The following is a 15,145-nucleotide window of genomic DNA, read 5'->3' on the forward strand; positions in this document are numbered from 1 at the left end:
TGGATGTTGCAAAACTGTACCACCAACTCACCACCCTTTCTCTGACTCCAGTGAGTCAATCCACATTTCAGTAGGAATTACGTAGAATTGTACTTAAGGTAACAGATGACATCAGGTTGACTATTCTGGCAGAGTATGTTTCTTGCCGCTAATGCATTGCTACGCTATATAAATCTTTAAGAACACTTTTATGCTTGTAGCATTGTAAAGGCTATTATAATAAGATCCGTAAAGTGCCATGTACATTGATGGTGCCAAACAGATTATAAAACACATTTTGCTGTAGATCATCCGTAAGTAAAGATGAACTGGTTGCACAGGCCAAAGAGCACAGGAATGGAGAGAATTCTGAAGAACATTTATGAAGTCTTCAATAGAATAGAAAGGTTGACGCAACAAAATGAGTCGATGTCGGTGCAAGCCCCGATGAGGTGCAAATGTTCCAGAGGCTTTCCTGGAGCAGGTCAGAAGTGGGGAAAAGGTTGCTAATAGAACAACTGTATAGTTTATAAGGGTTGCTAGAGTGGCATAACTAAGTAGATTCTGTTATACCACAGCTAGTGGGCCACTTCAAAGATTACTACAGTGTGGGATAAAGAATGGCCCCCAAATTTGTTGCCCCATTTGCGGTTTTTTTCAGGCAGCAGCAGCAATGGTAGAGGTCCTCTTGTCAGCTGCCTCTTGTGGCAGATGCTATCTCCAGCGGCAACACCAAAAAAAAATTTCCGGGGGGGGGGGGGCACAGAAAAGGCAATGTATATTTCTGGGTGAGGAAGTTGTGTTTTACATGTTAAGATCGCTGAACCAAAAGTATCAGTATATGTTAATGGCAGGAGTCTAGTAACAGGAGGTGGCAAGTGGGTGGGAGCTCCTTCTTTGGGGGGCACTTGCCTCCTGCCCCCCCCCCTTGGTGCTACCTATTTCCTACCCAGAATGCCTCAGATACAGTGTTGTCCCTGAGCATCCTAAGCGGAAATGGCAGCTTCCCCCAGATCCTGGGCATTCTGGGGGGATAGTCACTGCAAAAAAAGGTGAGTCTTAGTGCAGGGGAACATTTTCCTCCAAAATTGTTTCAGAATTACTCTGTGTCCACAACATTTGTGGGAGGGGGTGACAAGAGGACATCCATTGCAGCTGTATGTTCTACCTTTAAAAATAAAAAATACCGTCGAAATGGTGCCTGATTCACTTCGCCCAGTTTTAAAACTGAACCTCCTTCTACAGTATTTCAGACATAGAACCACCTTAACTATGTCTAATGGTTCCAAATTAGAAAAAATTGGGATAGTGGAAGGCACCACTTCTTTCACGGGGGCCAGAATGATGAAGGAGTCCCTGTTTGACCACATATTTGTATCTTTACAAATTTCCTAGTTTCAAAATACCACAGGGTGTTGTTGTATTGGCCATCAACTTCTATGGCATTAATAGGGGAATAGAAAAATTCATGGTGGGTAAGGCTATCAGTAATTAGTAGTCCCGATGGCTGTATGCTATGTCCAGTGTCACCAGCACCGCAGAAGGGCTCTTGAGCTTGTATCCCGCTTGTGGTCTTCCCATAGGCATGTGGTTGGTTACTCTGGAAAACATGATGCTCGACAAGATAGGCCTGGTCTAATCTACCAGGGCTCTTCTTGCAAGCTTCCAGGTATAATTCAAGATACAGTGGTACCTCAGGTTAAGTACTTAATTCGTTCCAGAGGTCCACACTTAACCTGAAACTGTACTTAACCTGAAGCACCACTTTAGCCAATGGGGCCTCCCGCTCCTGCCGCACCACCGGAGCACGATTTCTGTTCTCATCCTGAAGCAAAGTTCTTAACCTGAGGTATTATTTCTGGGTTAGCGGAGTCTGTAACCTGAAGTGTATGTAACCCGAGGTACCACTGTAGTTGCTCTGTTCTGACCTATAGACTCCTATGATCATTGAAGCCCTGTATCTGAATAATATCTTCCTTCCTCATGATTGTGATTAATATGACTACACAAAACTACTTTATTAACAATACTATCCATACAAGAAGAGTGAAGACTAGTGTTCTGTGGAGCTGCTTCACAATTAAGAATAATAAGAACCAATGAAAAGACATATTTTGGCTGGTATCTGGAAATTAGTGTTATACAGGTATAGGTGGGATTATTTTCATGTAATATATTTTGTTTTTTGTTTTTAAATGACATGATGTAACAAGCCCTGAACATCTAAGAGCAGAGAGAAATACAAATTCTAATAGGTAAAATAAATGGAAAATAACTGAGTTCAGATTCAATAATTAATTCTAAAGATAAAACAACACCAGTTGTACAGAACTCCTAACTCAGCATTTATATTAATTGCAAACTTTTAAATCTCAAACTCAATTTCTTAAGTTCATCTGTTTGAAAAGAATGGGCATCCTCACAAACAGTATCAAGTAATAAATATTCATCTTAAGAATCCTACAAAGAATTGAACCTTTAAATAATTTCATTAAATTAACAATCCTTTATTCAGTGTTTAATAAGGTAAAACTTCCTACTCCCAACAGTTATTTTAACAAGTCTTTGGCAGATAATAAAAACACTCTTCGATCAAGCTTCCAGAATTATAAGTAGCATCGACAGTTATTAAAACTGGTATTATCCGAGTCCCAGAGCAAAATGTCAAGCTTTGCCAACCTCATTTTGACACAAATACACAAGGCAATAAAGCTTTCCTACCTTGTATTTCTTCCCAGCCTTAACACTGATGCAATCCAAGAAATCTCTACTGCAAAGGCTATGATCTGCTAGTGTATGATTTGCTCTTTTCAATTTTTCTTTCAAAAGCTTTATTTCAGATTTTTGTGATAGTATGAGATATTCTAGCTCACTTAAAGAATACTGCTGGAATTCCTAGAAAACAGAAGGGCAGGTACTTTGGAATATTTGGGGATAAAAGCAAAATATGAATACTGCTGCCAACATACTATGCTTCACATATTAAATCAAAAAGTTGTACACCAAAAGACCACCTTTTATAGCCGGGGCTGGGGTGGAATAAAAGAAAATATTTAAGTGCAATTGGACATAGGGCTAAGTTCACTAAAACATTTTTTTGGATTGTACCTGTTATGATATGAATTGTGCTCATAATGATTTGGATGTTTCCCACAGGCATTTAATTTATTTAATTCAATTCCATAGCCCTCCTCATCCCAAGGGAACAGGACGGATAACAATATGCTAATTATAAAACACTGAATATATTTTTTTAAAATCCCACCTTGATCTATACTAACATTTCACCTATCCTATCTTTGGCATAGAAAGTCAGTAAAAGAAACACTTTACTGCTTCTGGAAGGCACATATTCACAGAGAACTGTCCAAGGAAAAGGAGGTCCAAAATTACAGTGCAACTACTGGGAATACATCTCTTAGTGCCCTTTCTGTCCTGGCTTAATACATAGATGACACAGTTGATAGGAGCTCTTAAAGGCTTCAAAAGAACATGGGGTGAAGACGACTTCCTATTTTGGGCCCATACCATTTAGGCCTCTGTAGGTCATTGCCAACATTTTGAACTGAAAAGCAAAAAGGCATTAGAACACTGGTGTAATGCACTCATATTGCACCCCTCACCATGGCCCAAAGATGGCATAGCAGTTTTTATCAGCTGAAGTTTCAAACCATCATCAAAACACAGGAATCTGTGTTGTTTTGATGTATAAACTTGTAGCTATACCATGGGAGCCTTGGGATTATTTGCCATGAAATGTGTAGCGCAATTCTAACATGTTTGCTAGCAAAAGTTCTAAACCTTCTCCATGTAGCCCATTATGACAATTCCAACTCTAGAGAATACAATCGGTTACAATGTGACAAAAAGTGAAACACAAAACTGCACATCTTCCCAAACCAGAAGGTGACAATAGTGGAGGCCTCAGCAAATGGCTTTGATTTTCAAACCCTTAGCAACTATCAAGTGACTCAAACTCCCCAGCCCACCTCAAGGGTTGGAAGTGAGTGTTGAGCTTGCAGAAGTAACCTCCAACTCCCTCACCAGGCAAATTAAAAAAATGGCTGCACAAAGAGACTGTACTCTCAATATGGATTTGTGCACCACCAAGAGAGAAGAAGCAGCATCTGAGAGTGTGGTGCTGATAATGCCAAGGTTGCAGGTTCAATCCCTGTATAGCACAGCTGCATATTCCTGCATTGCAGGAGGACTAGATGATCCCCAGGGTCCCTTCCAACTCTACAGTTCTCTGATTCCATGAATGGAGCCCCTGTCTGACTACCATGTGTTGAAAATGGGTGAATAAATTGTTCCTAGTAGTTGGAAGCTTGGCAATGCATTTACTTCCACTGTAGCGTATGAAAAATCATTATGCAAGCCTCAATTTAGTTCTGCTTAACTTGGGGTTGTTTTTCTAAATTCATTCTTTGTCATGGGTTCCTCTGACCTGGTTCACTTTTATCTGCTCTCTATCTGTGGCAGATTTTAATCTGGATGTTATTGGCTGCATCCATAAACCATTTTTGTGTGTACAGAATTGTGCTGCGGCACACAGGTATGGACTATACAAATGTCAAATGTTTCCATGTACTGCAGAATTTGCCCTTCAACTTTTTCTTTATTAGCATGCTATGTCCAAACAACTCGGTTAGCAGCTACTGGATGAGACATTGCAAGGTTTAAGGTTTATGTAACTCAGGTTTGGATTATGTGCTCAAATTCCTAGGCAGCAAAAGTGGATATTTATTTAATTAGAACTTCCTTGTAAATCAAAAAATGCTACCACTATGCTAATATATAAAAGAAAAAATGAAGTTACTAGCCTGCAAAAGAAATTACTAACCTGCAGGGCTGGCCCCAGACATTATGGCACTCGAGTTGAAACAAAAAAATGGGTTCATTCACCTGCAATGAACTCCATGCACCCGACTATACCGAATTACTATACTGTATCTACCAGGCAAGTTGTGAAACACAATACAAGTTTGTGTTAAAATCCTCCATCTAATTTGTACTTGCATGTGCAGTTTTTCCCAGTATGTGGTTCGTGGAGGTGCAGCAGGTAACAGGCTCCTCTCCCTGAGCCACCATCTTGCTAATTCCCTCCTTCCTCTAAAGTTCCTGTGTGGCTCTAGCATGTTGAGAGCCCTGCCTCAGTGTGATCCCTTCACTGGATCAAAAGTAATCTGTAGATAGTAGTCTTTCTGTCCATGGAAGGCAATCTGGATCCACTCCAATGTGTAGCCAACAGGAATACACATTCATATGTCAAAAGTGTGTGTTTATTTTCTCACAGTGCAATAATGCCAACTTGTCCTAATAGCTCAAAGTAGAATACTAAATAAAAAATAATAATTCCCAAAATAGGACAATTCTCCTACTTGCTCATTTTATAACATGAAAATCTGCCTCAAAAAGAAAGCCCATATGATCACACTGCATTTTGTAAGACTAGATGGACTAATGTGGGTGATTTGCCAGAATTGGTTGAATATACTCTTGACTTTCAAAATTGGCACCTGCCTGGCACGGGTAAGATGCATACTTTCACAAATCCATAAGGACTCTTAATTGGATCTATGAATCTGAGTGCATGAGGGAAGGCAGGGGCATGTGAACCAATAGTAGGTTGTATGTGAATCAACCTAATAAAGAAATGACATTAACAAGAAATATGCATATAGTTATGTGTGCAGCTCACATGGCAAGTTTGCATTGCATATATAGAGAAGATGCATTGTATCTAACTGTGCTAAGATAAAAGGAAACATCTCACTAATTGTTTTTCTTAGTTAACACTGCAGTAACTTAGTTTTTATACAAGTGCAGCTAGCAAGTTCGAAGGAAAATCAATTTTTATAAACATCGTAACAATATTTACTACACTATATAGTGAGGAATAGCATCAAAATTTGTAATTACCAGGCATAGCATACAAGCTGTTCAAAATATAAGGCCCAGCTATAATGTAAGTTGAGTACCATTCTGCCCTCCTCCCCCCAAAATTCTTCTCCATCTCAGAATGATAAATCAGATTTGGTGATTAGGTGATCTGAAAAGCTGGAATGTGTAGAAATTATTTACTCTTAACTTCTTTTGAGTCTTGCAAGCCCTTAATGTGGTTATTAGGAGGGGAGAGAATCTGTCAATTTTGTTTTCTCTTGGTTTGTCATTTTCCAGTCTTAAGTTCAGGTCTCCACATGCAAATTTTTGAAACACATATGCACATCCTCATCAGGATTCAAATGTGATATTCTGCTAATATACAAACCTGTGTGTATCATTTTGCCCAATATACAAATTTTTGCAGAGCAATTTCCCCAAATATTTTATGCATACTTTACCCCAGTCTATGCATTTCTGTACACATTATTACTAGGTTGGATAATTGCGTTGTGAAATTCAGGGGAAAATGCAAATGTCAAAGGATGGCTAGCTTCAGTCTACTTGTTGTTCCAGAAGGTACAACTAGGTATGTTCACCTTTAAATGAACACTGAATTTAGGGGAGGCTGAATTTTCAAGGTGCACTCCACCATGATTGGTACTGTGGAGTGAAAACAAGGCAACAAGGATAGAAGGCAATACAGAATTTTCAGAGAAATGGGGCACTCATCAGGGAAACCACAGCAACACAACTTTATAGACCATGAGAAAATTCCATAACACAACAGGGCTGAGCCTTATTGAGCCTAAAGACATCAGGATGTGATGAGCTTAGCCAGTTTTCATCTACATCTTGGAATCTTCGATGTCCACGATGAAGAATGCCCAATGCAGAAAGAAAGCAGGGGCGGGGGACGACTCACAGAGCTCTAACTTCATAATGAATTCTGTATGATTGTTGCATATGGACATAATCCAGAGTCCACATGCCAGACAGTTCGGCAATACTTGGACACCTTTCTCCTGTTGTAGCTTAAAGCCCCATGTTAATGTGTGGGGTGCCATCTGGACTTTTGTCTGTGACTATCATTCTAAGTCCTTTCCAATGCCTCACTGAAATCAAAACTGCAGCATTAATTTCATGCTAAACTGTTCTACATATTGCTGACCATATTATCAGTGCTAGAGAAGACTTTCAAACAATTTTGTTGAATGCAGTCAGTACTTTACAGAGACTCCAATGAAACACCTTTCCACGCCATTTTAAGTATATTTTGCATGCTCTTTCTGCATTCAGCACACTGACACCTAGATTGTGTTTTCTAATCCAATATAGTAACGCTTGTGTATGGAGCATCTTGCCTCATATGCAGAGTCGGACCTGATGACCTTAAGGTTTCCTCTGGGGTTACAAGCATGCAATTGTGTGATACAGTTGTATATTAGCTTGGGAAGGCAGAGTTAGTTTGATTAGGAAAGAAAAGGTGTTGTTTGGTTCTTCTGTCTTACTGTTGCTAACAAACACAGCCTTATAAGCCAGCTACACCAAAGTTTGCAAAATGGTTACACTTCTGTCACAGTAGAAATCAAATCGTGCACAATAACGGAGTAAACCAGGAGCGACACTTGTTATATATTATCATCTCTATACATTAGAATCTCAATCATACTCAAACAAATTCACCAAAGTGTGGTTTTCAATCTGCTAACTATGCATTCCATAATAGCCTGTAATTATTAAAAACTGACAAGAAAGCTACGCCACCTGTGTTTATGTGAAGCCAGGTAATGAAAAAAACAACAACGCTGTCATCACCTCTCAATTCCTGATTGCATTATCAAAACTGTAGCTGAGTTTGGCATCTGGGTGTGACCTTGTTAACTGCTAGGGTAATTAAATTTATTCTATTGGGAAAAGGGATGATAAATTATTAGCAAGAAGATTTTGTTCACATTTTATTAAATTGGCCTGTCAAAGGGTCGGCCAAATTATCAAGGGCCTCATTTATTGGAGGCCAGCCATATTGCCACATCTGTTACAATTATTTATAATTTCAGCAGTTGAAAACCAACTGAGTTAGGCATCCGCCATGTAAAGTAATTTACAAATTATCTGATGAGGGTTTTAGCTTCTCCCTCATTTCTAGCCAGCAGAAAGCCGCACTGTAATTACAGAACACGATTAGGTTCTTTGGGGAACTTATCTTGCACTCATAGCCATAGTAAGATGCCGCAAGAACATATGGAGGAGCTTGTGCTGCTACTCCCTGAAGCTCGTGACCCGCCTGCCGCTGAGCCCTCGAGTTGAATTTGAATGAGAGTGCCATGGCTAATGTTCTACACATGCACCATTTATGCCACAAAACAAATCGGATCACTGTTAATTATGAAGCAGCTATAATCAGGTCTTCACATCTGTGTAATGTGAAGCGCAGTAGGCTCTATTCCAATAATGTATGACTACCTTTGGGTCGCAAATTGTGAGCCATATTGCCTCAGTAGTAGTTACTGAATTCAAAGCAACTCCTTTGATAAAAGCCCATCACAGGGATATTTTTATCCAGATTTGTTTTTTAACACAAGCTTCTCTTTATCAGCTATTGACCAGAACAGTTAAAGCATATGGCAAAAGTTCATTAATGAACGGGAGCACACAGCACTCTAATTTAATGAAACCACTTGAGCCATAAAATCAGATCTACTTAATTCTCTCTTCCTTTTTAGTTCCTCTTCTGCATCTAGCCTAAACCCTGAACTCTTAGCACAATATCATGAGCAACCCAAATGGGGAAAAAAGTGAATATATTTATAAAAGCTGATTTGTAAGAGGCTCCATGACTTCAACAAAGCAACACTGACAAAAAAATAAGATGTTAAAAAAGTTCTTTTTCCACAACATTATTTTTAATATAGAGCAACATAAATTATTAGGGCACACATCATTTTTATTTTAAAGAGTATTCTCTAGCAGCTGCTTTCTAACAACAAAAATGCTCTTTATTCCGTGAAAAATCTTTCTGTGAAAAGCAGCTAAACAAGCTGCACCCAGATGGCAAACCAGCTACAGTTTAATTAATCCACTAAAAGCCATTCAGTTTTCAGTAAGGGTAATGTAATTTTGAATAATTGTAGGGGAAAAAATTACTAAAACGTTCTTAAGTTTTATTATAGCGGCATGAACACTGCCACTATAGAGTAGTTAAAGTTGAGTTGCTGTTTCCATAATAAAGCCCTGCACTTTCCCATTCTTACTGCTTGCCTTTGCTTTGAGTGGGAAATGGATATTCGCTTTGCTGGCTTATTAAGCATATAAACATTTAAGCTTCACCAACAAGTCCTGAAGACAGAAACTTCAGATACGGCACTTTGCTACTGGCTTGAAACTTCTTACTGGATAACAGAACTCAATCAAAAGGGAAGGGGTGGGGCTTGCATGCTAAACCGCTCCTAGAGATGGTAAAACCCAACACTTGCAACCTTTTCAAACTATGTTTCCTATTGTGCACCTTTCTACATACAATAATGTTGCTGATGCACTGCTCCCAGCAGCCCTGTTACCATTAACAAAAAATGGTTACTGCACAGACCCTCCACATTTATTTGAACATGGGATGTTCCTCACCTTGCAATAGAGAACTGTCTATGCATTCCACCTAGGCAAACATACCACGTTGCAGGGTTGGGAAGCTACTAAATTCAAATAAAACGGTTCTAAACATCACATGGCTGAAACCACAAATAAGAGGCAAAGGTCAGAAATGCTTAATATCAGCCTTGTATACAGCACATTTAGCTGAATACTGTCTCTGCAAATATTTTGCTAGCGACGTGAATGAAATTACTGTAATGAAAGTTTAAAATGATAACTCTTTCTTTCTCTCTCTCTCACACACACACATACAGGTTACTACAGGGGTGCTTATGCAGAAGATAAAATGTGTATGGATTACTCAAGAACATTATCCTAAGTACTATTATTTGAATCAGCAGGATTATCATTTGCATTTCTCAAAGGAAATAAATACATAAATAATACTCATTCCATGTGTTCACAAACCGCTGAGTAAATTTCAATATTTAGGTTTTTTCCAAAGGGATGGGGTTGAAATAGGAAGGACGGGGGGCAAGAATCATAGTTGATTAATCTTATGGGTTTAAAACAATTGATTAAAAAAGGCACACAATTTCACCTGAAGAACTGACCACTTTGAAGAAGGGAAAGGCATTTTTTGTTTTTTACATTAAATTCCCATAATAACCTTAAAAAAAAAAATGCAAGAATATGCCCATTGATCCAGGATTTCAAGATTATTTCAGGAGAAACAGCAAGTTTGTTCGCATTTTGTGACCAGCGCTGCTAAGCATGGGTCAACTCAAGCGGGGGGAATGTCAGGAAATTGGACCAGGGAGAGGATGGTGTAAGGAATGGAAACCCTGGACCACCACCACCCAATGCTGTTAAGACTGCAACTTCCATCATCACTGACCATGCTGACTGGAGCTGGTGGGAGATGGAATCCAGCAGCACTTAGAAAGCTACAGGTATGTTATCCCTGGTGAGAACAATATTAAGCCTGGAAAACTGCTGTTTGTCTTCACAGCAAAATGCCGGTCATGCCTAGTTCTGCCCCATCACAGAGCACCAGCAGGTGGAATGTCCTGTCTTAGAAAAGGCATTCCCTTCTTTATGAGAAAATAAGTGAAATGCCTCTCCAACAACAGTGTCCATTCTTCTTGATTTGCATTCAAATTTTTAAAAAGCCTGCTACCCCATTAATTGGAAGAACACTTCAACGGACTGAAGAGTGCGTAATCAACCAGTTGGTGGTATTAACTGACCAAACGTTACACCCGCAGGATTTTAAAAGTTGGTCTTCCATTGGAATGTGGAACTCTTTGACCTATATGAACTATGTATGAACTATGCAGCTGTGCAACCTTGGTAATGGATTGGATGAGAGCCAACAAGCTGAAGCTCAATCCGGATAAAACCAAGGCACTGTTAGTGGGTGGTTCTCCAGAGGGGAGGTTGCCTGCTCTTGATGAGGTTACACTTCCTCTGAAGGAGTGGGTACATAACTTGGGGGTACCCCTGGATCCTTTGCTGTCCCTTGAGACTCAGCTGGTGGCCAAGCTATTCCCCATTCTGGACAGAGATAGCCTAACTTCTGTCATCTATGCTCTGGTAACCTCTAGGTTAGATTACTGCAACATGTTATATGTCGAGCTGCCTCCGAAGGCAGTTCAGAAACTTCAGCTGGTACAGGATTCGACGACCAGGTTACTCACTGGGGCAAGACAGTTAGAGTATATTACACTGATCCTGGCCCAACTGCACTTGCTACCAATTAATTTCCAGTCCCAATTCAAAGTGCTGGTTTTGACACATGAAGCCTTAAATGTCTCAGAACTACAATACCTCAAGGACCGCCTTTCCCCATATGAAGTGACTCAGACCCTGCAATCATCACCTGAGACCCATCTTCGTGTGCCCCCTCCATGAGAGGTCCAGAGGGTGGTAACGTGAGAACAGGCCTCTTTTGTGGTGGCTCCCTTTTGTGGAATGCTCTCCCCAGGGATGCTCACCTGGCACCTTCCTTACATATCTTTAGGTGCCAAGCAAAAACATTTCTCTATAACCAGGCATTGGGCTGATCAAACATTTTATGGCCTTTTAAATGTGTTTGTGGGAGGGAGGTTATTGGTTTGTTTTTGTTTCATTATGTATTTTGTGTTCTCATTTTTTGTGTGAACAACAACAACAACGCAAGTGCTGCAGAAAAACTTAACTTAGTTGATGCTTGATTGTTTCATGGGTGCATGGTGTTATATCTACCAGGTTGTTCACTTGGACAGTGGGATAATTAAAAATACTATTTGCCAACAATTTTTCTCTCACCTCTTTTCTCTGTTTTGAAGGACTTTCAGGTTTTGAAAACAGAGAGCTGAGAGCCTGTTGAAGTTGCTCTTCCAGCTGACTGATATGTCGTTCTTTTTCAAGTAGTTGGTTCTGGAGAGAAGCTTGACTTTGCCGGAGCTCCAACTCACTTGCTTTGAGTTTCTCAAAACATATGGTCAATTCATTGTAAAGCTATTTTAAGATTTAAGAAATTTAAGAAAAAATTAAGATTTAAGAAAAAGTGTCATTATGAACAAGAGCACATGTTCATAAATATGCAACTAATAGAGTGTGAAATCTAGCAACAAAATTCAGAGAACCAGTATAATTAAAACCATTTTCAACCATTGTAAATGCTGATCCCAATCTACCAGATTTCGTTTGAGACATAGTTCCAATGCCTTTCATCAACACATAGAAAGAAAATGCTTGACACTGGAACTGTAGTGTACTACCTATAGCGTACTTACCTATATTTTACACTAAGTAAATCTACAGAAGCTATTCTGCATAAAACTATCTTAGATGTAACAGCTCGCAACAATATTATCCCAGAAATCTAAATTCTACACTACTAAATGAAGGCTATAGGCCAAACAAAACATGACAGAAGCAACCATTTCTATCACATTGACATATAAATTGGGTGGGTCTAGTTTTTATAACGAAAGGTGACAGCATGTGAAAGGACCTGAATCCACCTGAACTTAATCTTGCCGTGCTCTGGCACACTTCCAGTATCAGAACTGCCCTGGGAGAAAAGAGCCGGAGATTCCTAGAATGCAGGGGCGGAAGGGAGAGGGAAAGGGACAGAAAAGGAACTTGTCTCTGCAAATATCTCCTACAGAAATTAGACCACATCTACTTTATTCATGAATGGAACAGACACAGCAACAAGACAAATGCAACAAACATTTTTTGCCTGCCAGGACTATTTTGGTCCTAAGAACATGAACTCAGCTTTAGCTTGATGGTTACAGTTTCACATGTCACGGGTTATAGAAAATGGATGGGTAGGGCTTGTGCATACAAATGATTTTTTCTAGTTTCTATTTAATATTCGGCAAAAAAATAAATAAATACAGTTCTCTGTTAATTGAAGCTACTGTATAACAGAATACCATTTCCAAGTTCTTTCCTGCACCACAGTAGCTTACTGTTATTTACATAGCAGTGAAGATGATCAGGTTTCTCTAAGCCATCTAACTTGTCTGGATAAAAATATTAAAGAGAACAAAACAAAACAAAACAAAACAAAACAAAATAAAAGCTGCAGCCACCCAGCAATGCAAATGTCTACATTTGCAAAAGGCCCAACAAGTTTTCATCCTCCAAATGGCTGAAACCAGATAACAGACTTTATATTCCCCTAACAAATCAAAAGTGCAGTATTCCAAGACAACTGTCTCCCTTGCATTAGTGTGCTGGCTGGAAGAACTAGATAAGGACTTGTCAGCCACTCTATAGGCAAATTCACAGAGGAAAAGTCTTCTACGTTTCCAAATGGCATTGAGCCTATCAGCATGTACGTCCTATGATATATCGTCCCTTATAGCAAGATCAATGACCTCTGTTAGTGGTCAGATAGCCAATATGCCCAGAACCTCAGGTCATGTGACTCACGGGCATATCATTTAGGAAATAACGGAATTTGCACAGGCAGACCAAGTTTATTAGGTCACACTTGATCCCATGGCTTAAAAGCTACTGCAAGCTGCCTTGAACAAAAGAAGATAGGGTATAAATTGAAATAAATAAAGCTGCTCTGACAAACTTGCTGCACAATTCTGCATATATGCCTACTCAGATGTAAGTCCCAATAAGTTCAATGGCACATACCGTAATCCCAGTTGTGTATGTATGGGATTGCAGCTTCAGGAGTGAAGGCAAATGATTGGTAATATCATGTGATATACACAGACACAGAAAGCTGCCGTATACCATGTCAAATGATTGATCCATCTTCCTTTGTATCGTCTACCCTAACTGGCGGCAGGTCCCCAGGGTTCAGATGGGAGGCATTCCCACCCTGACCTAGAGACACCAAGGGTGAAGCCCTTCCCTGCTTCTGAACAATACAGTAATAGGCTGTAATCAGGCTGTGAGTAAGCAACTGAATGTTTGAACATTCCCATATGCCCAACATAAAAAAAAATCCTGAATGAACAGACACATATGAACCAACAAACCTTACATGTCAAAAAGAGAGGCTCTAGTTACCCGAACCTTTTCTATGATGTGTTAGTATTTATATATCCAGGATTTATTTTTTGTTTTTTTAAATATAGGAAATATTCAGTCTAAAGGTTTTTATGCGTTCAGACATTTTTGGTAATCTTGAATTCTTGAAACACATGACATAAATGCATAGTATGATTATTAATCCTCCACCTATATTTTAAATTTGGACAGTCTTGCACCAGATTAATCACATGAGCCCATTCACGCTTGCATCATGCTCTTAGATATAACATCTTGAGAGGCTTATAAATACATATCCAGACATAACTACAATGGAAAACATCTCCAAACTCTCAGGCGTTTTTGTAGAACACAGTCTAACCAATGATCCCAAGTTAGAAAAACTGGATGTAGGCATTCAGTTCCACACTAATATCAAGATGGGCTACACAACACTACTTCCCCTCAGTCCAAATATTTTAGGTTAGTGGGTTTATGGAAACTCATTGACATCTATTTTATACTGTATTTATAGCTCTTCTTCTCAAGAAAAGGAATTATTTTCTAAAAATGTATACCAACTATTTCACTGGTCCCAGACACACCAAGTGCTCCAGTAGCATGCTGGTTTTAATGAGACTCAATAGATTTATCCTCACCTAAGACTCAAGGTGGTGAGTCTTAAATCAATACTAAGGATAATAAGACAACAAGAGTTTCTCGGTCTCCAGACTACCTTATCAGCACACTCTGAAATTTACAGTTTAAAAGTTTTGTTTCAAAATGCAGCACTTCCCTTCAGCGAGGTCTTGGCTGCCTAGCTATTTATTAATTGGTCTGATTGAAAATCTCATAAAGGAAAGCTTTCCCAATGGTCCAAAAGTAACATTGTTTGCTCCCAAACAGGAAACTAAGTTTAAATCCTAAACCACATCTGTGTTTCCTCTATCTACAGAAATTGGGACCAGCAACACAGATAAACAAAGTGTCTTCGATGTACTCAATCAAGTGTTGTTTTTCAAAGCTTGCTCAAATGAGCTTGATAAACCCGAAATGAACTTGACCAGCTCTCCAAATATAAATCCATGGTCACATCATTAGCTTGAAAGGACATCACACTTGTTTGTCCGAAGCGTAGAGAAAGAGGGAGAACAAAAACAGGCTTGACTTTCCAAGTGGATCAAGAGAACAGATTTTATAA

General features: G+C 39.3%; 1 protein-coding gene across 3 annotated transcripts in view; it reads right to left on the minus strand.

Annotated features, from left to right (window-relative positions):
* The window catches only part of CNTLN (centlein), a 169,641-nt gene that overhangs the window by 99,182 nt on the left and 55,314 nt on the right, over nucleotides 1-15,145 (minus strand). For 2 of the 3 annotated variants that reach the window (XR_013980931.1, XM_080987712.1), the window contains exons 8-9: nucleotides 11,764-11,955; nucleotides 2,701-2,874 (exon numbers count right to left, since the gene is read on the minus strand). Coding sequence is in view for 2 of the 3 variants with exons in the window: in XM_080987712.1 (XP_080843838.1) it covers nucleotides 2,701-2,874; nucleotides 11,764-11,955 (366 nt within the window). In the remaining variant the exon portion in view is untranslated. The remainder of the gene's footprint in view (nucleotides 1-2,700; nucleotides 2,875-11,763; nucleotides 11,956-15,145) is intronic. The other variant, XM_080987713.1, reaches the window with a different exon arrangement.

The sequence above is a fragment of the Podarcis pityusensis genome, assembly GCF_964106645.2.
Source record: "Podarcis pityusensis genome assembly, chromosome: 17".
Lineage (NCBI taxonomy): Eukaryota > Metazoa > Chordata > Lepidosauria > Squamata > Lacertidae > Podarcis > Podarcis pityusensis.